This window comes from Rhinopithecus bieti, unplaced genomic scaffold (genome assembly GCF_001698545.2).
Source record: "Rhinopithecus bieti isolate Rb0 unplaced genomic scaffold, ASM169854v2 scaffold_30687, whole genome shotgun sequence".
Taxonomy (NCBI): domain Eukaryota; kingdom Metazoa; phylum Chordata; class Mammalia; order Primates; family Cercopithecidae; genus Rhinopithecus; species Rhinopithecus bieti.
In genome coordinates, this window is record NW_016813366.1 from 1,295,233 (window position 1) to 1,305,438 (window position 10,206).

The 10,206-nt window shown below is 42.5% G+C and overlaps 1 protein-coding gene across 1 annotated transcript in view; it reads left to right on the forward strand.

Annotated features, from left to right (window-relative positions):
* The window catches only part of MSH2 (mutS homolog 2), a 75,455-nt gene that overhangs the window by 11,364 nt on the left and 53,885 nt on the right, over nt 1–10,206 (forward strand). Inside the window, exon 6 of the mRNA XM_017848022.1 lies at nt 1,829–1,964. Within this exon, the coding sequence (XP_017703511.1) occupies nt 1,829–1,964 (136 nt within the window). The remainder of the gene's footprint in view (nt 1–1,828; nt 1,965–10,206) is intronic.

The following is a 10,206-nucleotide window of genomic DNA, read 5'->3' on the forward strand; positions in this document are numbered from 1 at the left end:
TACTGAAGAATTTTATTAAGGAGCTAAAATATTTTGAAATATTATTATAATTGGATTAGATAAGTAGCTTCAAATGGCTATTTTTTCGCTTCTCTCCCCTCCCCACTCCACTTTTAACTTTTTTTTTTTTTTAAAGACAGTCTCACTTGTCCCCTAGGCTAGAGTGCAGTGGCACAATCTCGGCCCACTGCAACCTCCACCTCCCAAGTAGCTGGGATTACAGTTGCCTGCCACCATGCCTGCTTAATTTTTATATTTTTAGTAGGGACAGGGGGACAGGGTTTCACCATGTTGGCCACGCTGGTCTCAAATTTCTGATCTCAGGTGATCCTCCCACCTCGGCTTCCCAAAGTGCTAGGATTACAGGCTTGAGCCATCGCGCCTGGCCTACTTTTTACTTTTTTAGAGACTGGGCTTTATTCTGTCACCCAGGGTAGAGTGAAGTGGCAAGATCATAGCTCACTGCAGTATTGAACTCCTGGGCTCAAGTGATCCTCCTGCTTCAACTTTATGAGTAGCTGGGTCTAGAGGCACAAGCCACCATGCTTGCTTAATTTTAACATTTTTTCAGAGTTGGAGTTTCACAGTGTTGCCCAGGATGTTCACTCACTCCTGGCTTCAAGTGATTCTTCTGCCTTAGCCTCTGGAGTAGTAGCTTGGATTACAGGTATGAACCACCATGCTCTGCTATTTTTTTTTCAAGGCTTTTTTTTGTTTTTTGTTTTTTGTTTTTAAAGAGACTGGTGTCACTGTATATGCTCCCTAGGCTGGAATGCAGTGGCTATTCACAGGAAGTGCCATTAGAGTGTACTACAGCTTCGAACTCCTGGGCTCAAGCAATTGTATCATAGTCTCCAAAGTAGCTGGGACTACAGGTGCACCTCTGTGCCTTGCTCTCGAATTGCTTTTTTTTTTCCTCTAGTTTCAAGCTATCTATGTAGTATTAGTCCTTACTTTATGAATAATTTTGTGTACTACTACTAATAGCAATTTTTTTTTTTTTTTTTGAGATGGAGTCTCTCGTTGCCCAGGCTGGAGTGCAGTGGTGTGATCTCAGCTCACTGCAACCTCTGCCTCTCGGGTTTGGGCAATTAGCTGGGATTAGAGGTGCCTGCCACCATGCCCAGCTGATTTTTGTATTTTTAGTAGAGATGGGGTTTCACCTTGTTGGCTAGGCTGGTCTCTAACTCCTGACCTCAGGTGATCTGCCTGCCTCAGCCTCCCAAAGTGATGGGATTGTAGGCGTAAGCCACTGAGCCTGGCCTAGCAATTTAAAATGACATTCTAAGAAGCTTTATGTCTAAAACTGCAGTAAGTGGCTGGGTGATGTGGCTCATGCCTGTAATCCCAACACTTTGGGAGCCCAGGTTGGGAGGATCACTTGAGGCCAGGAGTTGAGACCAGCCTGGCCAACATAATGAGACTCTGTCTCTACAAAAGAGAAAAAATTAGCAGGGCTTAGTGGCATGCGGCTGTAGTCTCAGCTACTTGAAAGGCTAAAGTGGGAGGATTCCTTGAGCCCAAGAGTTCTGGCTTGCCGTGAGCCAGGATGGCACCACTGCACTCCAGGCTGGGCAATAGAGTGAGACCCTGTCTCAACAAATAAAAAATAAAACTGTAGTAATTATAAAGTGGTTTTGGCTGGGGGAGAAATGTACAGCTGAACATACGGATTAAGAGGTTGAAAGTTGGTCTTAGGAAGAGGAACTTTTTGTGGAAATTTCTTAATATTTGAAGAATATTATGTTATTGTTTCTCTGTTTTTCATGGCATAGTAAGGTTTTCACTAATGAATGTGCCATTCTTTCTATTTTATTTTTTGTTTACTAGGGTTCTGTTGAAGATACCACTGGCTCTCAGTCTCTGGCTGCCTTGCTGAATAAGTGTAAAACCCCTCAAGGACAAAGACTTGTTAACCAGTGGATTAAGCAGCCTCTCATGGATAAAAACAGAATAGAGGAGAGGTATGTTATTAGTTTATACTTTTGTTAGTCTTATGTAACCTGCAGTTATCCACATGATTTTACCACTTATTGTAATACGCAGTTTTGCAAGTATATCTTACCATTTAACTGTACAGAGAGCTACATAGTAATAGAGTAGTAATGATTTAGATTGATTAAAGAACTCATATTTTTTAAAATAAGTTTTTTTCACTATAAAAAAAAGCTTATTTTATTTGAGATGGTATGGTATCGAATATGTGCTTGGGAGCCAATGTACCTTTGTTCATATTGTGTGTAATTTTGGGCAAATTACTCAACCTTTATGTCATAGTTTCTTCACCTTTAAAATGACATTAATAAAACAGCTACTTCATAGGATTATAAGCATGAGATGATTTAATATACATAAAATACTTAAGGTCTGATATATAGGAAGCACTTAACTCTTTATTCTAGAAAAGATTTAAGGTGACCTAAACATATATGTCAGAAAATCTTTAAAATTGTGGAAATAAAAGGTTATATAATTCTGTTATCCAAAAATTACTAGTATTTCAATATATTTTATTTCAGTCTTTTCTTTTAGATACAAGTTTTAAAATTTAAGTGAAATGTAATATAGGTAAGTACTGCTTGATGAATTTAAGGTGATTTCTGACGCCAGGTTTGTTGGGGAAGAGGAGTGGGATTTAGTGATTTAGAACCAGAAATTGAGGCTGGGTGCGATGGCTCATGCCTGTAATTCCAGCACTTTGGGAGGCCGTAATGGGAGAATTGTTTGTGCCCCAGAGTTCAAGACCAACCTGGGCAACACAGTGAAACACCATCTCTACAAAAGAAAAAAAAAAAATTAGCTCAGTGTAGTGACATGTACCTGTAGCCCAAGCTACTCGGGAGGCTGAGGTGGGAATATCACCTGGGCCCAGAAGTTTGAGGCTGCAGTGAGCTATGATTGTGCCACTGAACTCCAGCCTGGGCAATAGAGTGAAACCCTGTCTCAAAAAAAAAAAAAGAAATTGAGGCTGGGCACGGTGGCTCACACATATAATCCAGCACTTTGGGAGGTTGAGGCAGAATAATTGCTTGAGCCGAGGAGTTTGAGACAAGTCTAGGCAACAAAATGACACCCCATTTCTACCAAAAAAATTTTTTAAAATGTAGCTGGGCATGGTGGCATGTGCCTGTGGTCCCAGCTACCTGGGAGGCTAAGGCTGGAGGATTGTTTGAGCCCAGGAGGTCGAGGCTGCAAAGAGCCATATTCATGTCCCAGCACTCCAGCCTGGGTGACATAGTGAGATGCTGTCTCAAACAAAAATCAACAGGCCATATGCGGTGGCTCACCCCTGTAATCCCAACACTTTGGGAGGCCGCAGCGGGTGGATTACTTGAGGTCAAGAGTTTGAGACCAGCCTGGCCAACATGGTGAAACTCCATCTCTACTAAAAATACAAAATTAGATGGGCGTGGTGGTGTGTGCCTATAATCCCAGCTACTCTGGAGGCTGAGGGACGAGAATCGCTTGAGTTGGGAGGCAAAGGTTGCAGTGAGCTGAGATGGTGCACTGCACTCTAACTTGGGCCACAAATGAGATTGCGTATCAAAAACAAACAAACAAACAAAGACACCTAAAATCAACAGCAACAAAAATGATATTGGAATGATTGGATTCCCAAACAAAGATAAATGTTTCAGGTGATGGATATCTCAGTTACTCTGGTTTCAGTATGTATTAAAATATTACAAACCCCCAAATGTGTATAATTATGAAGTATCAATAAAAAAAGAGATTGGAAGGACTGGGTAATTTGCAAGTAATTAAGGCAATTTACAATTTGTAATTTTTATTATTTGTGAATAAGTAGTTACATTTATATGTGTCAAAATTGAAAAAGGACAGGTGGATATACAGTGATAAGTCACCCACCCTTCTCTGTCAGCTCCATAAAGAGCCTCTGGCTTGCATGGCTCCAGGGTCACATTTCCAATTGTATTTTGCCACCACCTGCCCTGGGAGCAACAGTGTGTGTTTACTGAACATCCTTCCAAGCAGAGTCTGGGCCTACACAAGCAAAACAAGTATGTCTATTCTCTCTTTTAATTTTTTTATTTTTTATTTTTTATTTTTATTTTTTTATTTTTTATTTTTTATTTTTTTTGAGACGAGTCTTGCTCTGTCACCCAGGCTGGAGTGCAGTGGCTGGATCTCCGCTCACTGCAAGCTCCGCCTCCCGGGTTTACGCCATTCTCCTGCCTCAGTCTCCCAAGTAGCTGGGACTATAGGCGCCCACCACCTCGCCCGGCTAGTTTTTTGTATTTTTTAGTAGAGACGGGGTTTCACCATGTTAGCCAGGATGGTCTCGATCTCCTGACCTTGTGATCCGCCCGTCTCGGCCTCCCAAAGTGCTGGTCTTTTAATTTTTTTAAAGGAAGTGATTGATAATTTAACACTCAAGCTTATAGTCCATTGGTTATATTTTTAATTTCCACTTTACGGGAATAGGGGAAGTGTCAGTGATCCCCTTTTGGTTTAAGAACTGCAGGATGCATGTGTTTAGACCCTTTAGAAACCTGAAATGTCACTTAATATAATTACCAGAGTAACACTTTTTAGAAAGCAAGCTATCAAAGTAGATTTTTTTTTTTTTTTTTTTTTTTTTTTTTGAGGCGGAGTCTCGCTCTGTCTCCCAGGCTGGGTTGCAGTGGCCAGATCTCGGCTCACTGCAAACTCTGCCTCCCGGGTTTTACGCCATTCTCCTGCCTCAGCCTCCCGAGTAGCTGGGACTACAGGCGCCCGCCACCTCGCCCGGCTAGTTTTTTTGTATTTTTTAGTAGAGACGGGGTTTCACTGTGTTAGCCAGGATGGTCTCGATCTCCTGACCTCGTGATCCGCCCGTCTCGGCCTCCCAAAGTGCTGGGATTACAGGCTTGAGCCACCGCGCCCGGCCTCAAAGTAGATTTTTGAAGAAGAGGGTAAGGAAAGGTTACTTTCACAGGACATAGCAATAATTTCTAAAATCTAATGGTTTTACAAGACTTGTTCATTAGAAATAACATCTGTGAGAATGGCTTTATGAGTCAAAATATTATCTGATTATTACCCCACCTGTGGGGTAAGAAGAAATATTTTTTTCTTGGTGACAATAATTTTTAGCAGCAAGTGGGGAGGGCCTGTGGCTTTCAAGGCCAAATGTTGAAATACCACAGACTAGAAAGAAAAAGATACATTTCTTATGCAGGATTTGTTTGTTTCTTCTTTTTTCTGCATTTTGTAGAGACGAGGTCTCACTATGTTGCCCAGGCTGGTTTATCTCTCTCTCTCTTTTTTTTTTTTTTTTTTTTGAGACCTACTTTTGCTCTTGACGCCCAGGCTGGAGTACAGTGGTGCCATTTTGGCTCACCGCAACCTCTGCCTCCTGGGTTCAAGTGATTCTCCTGCCTCAGCCTTCCTGAGTAGCTGGGATTACAGGCATGCGCCACCATGCCTGGCTAATTTTGCATTTTTAGTAGAGACGGGGTTTCTCCATGTTGGTCAGGCTGCTCTTGAACTCCCAGTCTCAGATGATCTGCCTGCCTCAGCCTCCCACAGTGCTGGGATTACAGGCATGAGCCACTGAGCCCAGCCAGGCTGGTCTCAAGCAATCACCACCCACCTCAGCCTCCTAAAGTGCTGGGATTACAGTTGTGAGCCCCCATGCCCGGCCTGTTTCTTGTAATTATTCCTCTTTCTCAAGTCTGTCTGCTGTGGTACCTCCTGCTTCCTAGTTTAAGCCTTCTTGGGAGTTCTCAGGAGAAATCTGTTATCTCCCTTACTAAGCATTTTGGATTGATCTTCCTTCCAGGTTACTTTTTTTTTTTTTTTCCTTTTAAAAAAGACGAGGTTTTGCCATATTCAGGCTGGTTTCAAACTCCCAAGCTCAAGTAATCCACCTTCCTCTGCCTCCCAAAGTGGTAGGATTACAGGCATGAGCCACTGCACCCGATCTGTACTGTTCATCTTTCCATTGACTAAAACCTACTTGCAACTATGAGAATATGTTATTGCCATCTAGAAATGAGTTTCAAGGGATTTGTTCCTTTGTGTACTTTATTTAACAATCGAATTAGAAATTATTATCATTTATTTATTTATTTAAAAAAATTTTTTTTTGAAACGGAGTCTCGCTCTGTCGCCCAGGCTGGAGTGCAGTGGCGTGATCTTGGTTCACTGCAAGCTCTGCCTGCCAGGTTCACGCCGTTCTCCTGCCTCAGCCTCCCGAGTAGCTGGGACTATAGGCACCCGCCACCTTGCCTAGCTAGTTTTTTGTATTTTTTTGTTTTAGTAGAGATGGGGTTTCACCGTGTTAGCCAGATTGATCTTGATCTCCTGACCTCGTGTTCCGCCTGCCTCAGCCTCCCAAAGTGCTGGGATTACAGGCGTGAGCCACCGTGCCCGGCCATTATTTATTTTTTGAGATGGAGTCTTGCTCTGTTGCCCAGGCTGGAGTGCAGTGGCGTGATCTCAGCTCACTGCAAGTTCCACCTCTTGGGTTCAAGCGATTTTCCTGTCTCAGCCTCCCGAGTAGCTGGGACTACAGGTGTGCACCACCACACCTGGCTAATTTTTTATATTCTTTTTTTTTTTTTTTTTTTTTTAGATGGAGTCTCGGTCTGTCGCCCAGGCTGGAGTGCAGTGGCGCGATCTGGGCTCACTGCAAGCTCCGCCTCCCAGGTTCACGCCATTCTCATGCTCAGCTTCCTGAGCAGCTGGGACTACAGGCGCCCACCACCTCGCCTGGCTAATTTTTTTGTATTTTTTAGTAGAGACGGGGTTTCACTGTGTTAGCCAGGATGGCTTCGATCTCCTGACCTTGTGATCCACCTGTCTTGGCCTCCCAGAGTGTTGGGATTACAGGTGCCTGCCACCACACCCAGCTAATTTTTTTGTGTTTTTAGTAGAGACAGGGTTTCACTATGTTGGCCAGGCTGGTCTTGAACTCCTGACCCCAGATGATCCACTCGCCTTGGCCTCCCAAAGTACTGGAATTATAGGTGTGAGCCACCATGCCCAGCCAAAATTATTTATGATAAGCAAGGCGTGGTGGCTTGTGCCTGTAGTCCCAGCTACTTGGGAAGCTGAGGCAGGAGGATCACAGGTTCAAGTCTAGACTGGGAGAATAGTGAGAACCTTCCCTATCCCCAGTCTTCGAAAAAGAAAAAAATTTGCTGGAGAAGGTCACACAATGCTGATAGGTCCCATTGTGCTTTCATGCTTTCTAGCTTTCAGTGATAGCTGGATGTTACTTTTATTGTCTGACTCATTATAGTGACCAACCCCCAATTTTTTACTTTCCCTTAAGCCTTCAGCTATCTCCCACCTCTAAGGAGATGATTTCTTCCTTAACACTTAAAACCTCAAAATTTATCTGTATTTTCACTCTTTTACTCTCTTGCTCTTTCTCAGAAGAAGAAATAACACTTTTATTTCTTTTCAAAGCCAACCTTTCCATACTTTACTTGGAGACATATTTCTTTCTTTTTTTTTTTTTGTTTGAGTGGAGTCTCTGTCGCCCAGGCTGGAGTGCAGTGGTGCAATCTCCACTCAATGCACCCTCCACCTCCCAGGTTCAACCGATTCTCCTGCCTCAGCCTGCTGAGTACCTGGGATTACAAGCGAGCACCACCATGCCTGACCAATTTTTGGGTTTTTAGTAGAGATAGGGTTTCATTGTGTTGGCCAGGCTGGTCTCTTAACTCCTGACCTCGCGATCTGCCCGCCTCAGCCTTGCAAAGTGCTGGGATTACAGGCGTGAGTCACCGCGCCCAGCCCTAAAGTAGCAATCTTAATAAGAAATATGTCTCTGGCTGGGCGCAATGACTCACGCCTGTAATCCCAGCACTTTGGGAGGCCAGGGTGGACAGATCACCTGAGGTCGGGAGTTCATGACCAGCCTGACCAACATGGAGAAACCCTGTCTTTAGTAAAAATACAAAATAAGCCGGGTGTGGTGGCATATGCCTGTAATCCCAACCACTCAGGAGGCTGAGGCAGGAGATCGCTTGAACCTGTGAGGCGGAGGTTGCGGTGAGCCAAGATCGCACCCTTGCACTGTAGCCTGGGCAACAAGAGCAAAACTCCGTCTCAAAAAAAAAAGATTGCTATGTTAATCTTATTTTATATAAATAGTCAATATTAAACTAGAAGGCAATAAACATACCAAATTCAATACACAAATTATTTTGTCAGCATTTTCACAAGAATAAACTATTTTATATGCTAACATATGTTCAATGTTCCTTACAGAATTCTGACATTAAAAAGGAAAAATTACTAAGCCTTCAAATGAATCCATAAATGGACAAAAGAAAAAGCTTAAAAGGATAAAGAACAACACTCCAAGTGCATGTATAAACATAAGGACTCTTGGGACTTACCCTTTTTAAAAATCTTTAGGCCTGGACAGTATTTGCTATTTAATGTATCAAATGGGTGGTTCTGACTTCTTTAATCCATATGTAGGACAGATGAAAAAAGGAATTATAAACTTGTAATTACAGTTCTTTAGGAACCGTATTTGCTCTCAGCCTTTTAAATTAGCTGTCAGGCAATTCCAGTCAGCTCTTTTGAAAAAAAACCTATCTATCTGTCTAGAGAATGAGTTATAAGACTAGCTAGTTTTTGTTTTTTTGTTAGACAGGATTTCATGTTTTCTAGGCTGTTCTTGAACTCCTAGGCTCAAGCCATCTACCCGCCTCAGCCTCCCAAAGCGCTGGGATTACAGGTGTGAGCCACCATGCCCAACCAATTCCAGTCAGCTCTTATAATGGAAGCTTAGAAATGGTAGGGTTAAAGAGGGGACAGAATGTTGATTTTAAAATACCAGTAATTTGGCCGGGCGCAGTGGCCGTAACCCCAGCACTTTGGGAGGCCAAGGCGGCTGAATTGCCTTGGCCTGCCTCAGCCTCCCAAAGTGCTGGGATTACAGGTGTGAGCTCAGGAGTTCGAGACCAGACTGGGCAATACGGCGAAACCCCGTCTCTAGTAAAATATAAAAAATTAGCTGGGTGTGGTAGCGTGTGCCTGTGGTCCCAGTAACTCGGGAGGCTGAGGCAGGAGAATTGCTTGAACCTGGGAGGCAGAGGTTGCCGTGAGCTGAGATTGCACCACTGCACTCCAGCCTGGGCGACAGAGTGAGACTCTGTCTCAAAAAAAAAAAAAAAAAAGCCGCAAGAATTTGATTAATTCTGTTGGAATTTTAGGGGTTAACTGAGCCCCAAAATGACTCAGCTGTATGCAATTTAATACAATATTAATTCACATGTTGACTGGCAGAATTGCATACAGCTGAGTCATTTTATTGAGTAGGATTGATAGGTATACTATGTTATGCCAACGATAACTGTGATACTTCTAAAATTGTGATTTAAAATTGACATTGTCACGGAAACAGCAGAGTAGTTGTGTTTTTCTTTAAGCTTCTTTTAACCAGAAGCATAAACTGAAACTGTAATTATTACTGAAGTTGTATGTTGAATAGACTTGTGAAACTAGCAATTTATTAGGCCTTTAATGATATCTTGACCAAAGGTTGAGGGAGCTGTGCTATGTTTATGTTGCTTTGTGCCTTGTTTTTTTAGAAGCTTGTCCTTTCTTTGCCATTTTACTTCTTTCTTTTTTTTTTGAGACAGAGTATTTCTCTGTCCCCCAGACTGGAGTGGAGTGGTGTAATCTCTGCTCACTGCAACCTCTGCCTCCCGGGTTCAAATGATTCTCCAGCCTCAGCCTCCTAAGTAACTGGGATTACAGGCATCGGCCACCACGCCCAGCTAATTTTTGTATTTTTAGTAGAGATGGGGTTTTGCCATGTTGGCCAGGCTGGTCTTGAACTCCTGATCTCAGGTGATCCGCCTGCCTCGGCCTCCCAAAGTGCTGAGATTACAGGTGTGAGCCACTGCACCCAGTCCTTAATGCTGCTTTTAGGTGAAAATTGTGAAATAACTTAAATTTCATTTTTATTAAAGTTAATTATTGGAAAATTAATGAAAGGTTGACATTTTAATCTTTTGAATATTGCAATTGTTATTTGGGTTTAAATTGGGGGGCTTAGGAAAGGAAAGAAACCCTATGGTTGTTTCTGAATTTTCTGAAAATTATGTTGATATACTATATATGAAATCCAGTTTGGAGAGAATATGTCCATTGATAAGGAAAAATTAATAAATATTTGATCTAGATAAGGCATTCCATTTGGAAGTGGTTTGAGTATCTTTTTTTTTTTTTTTT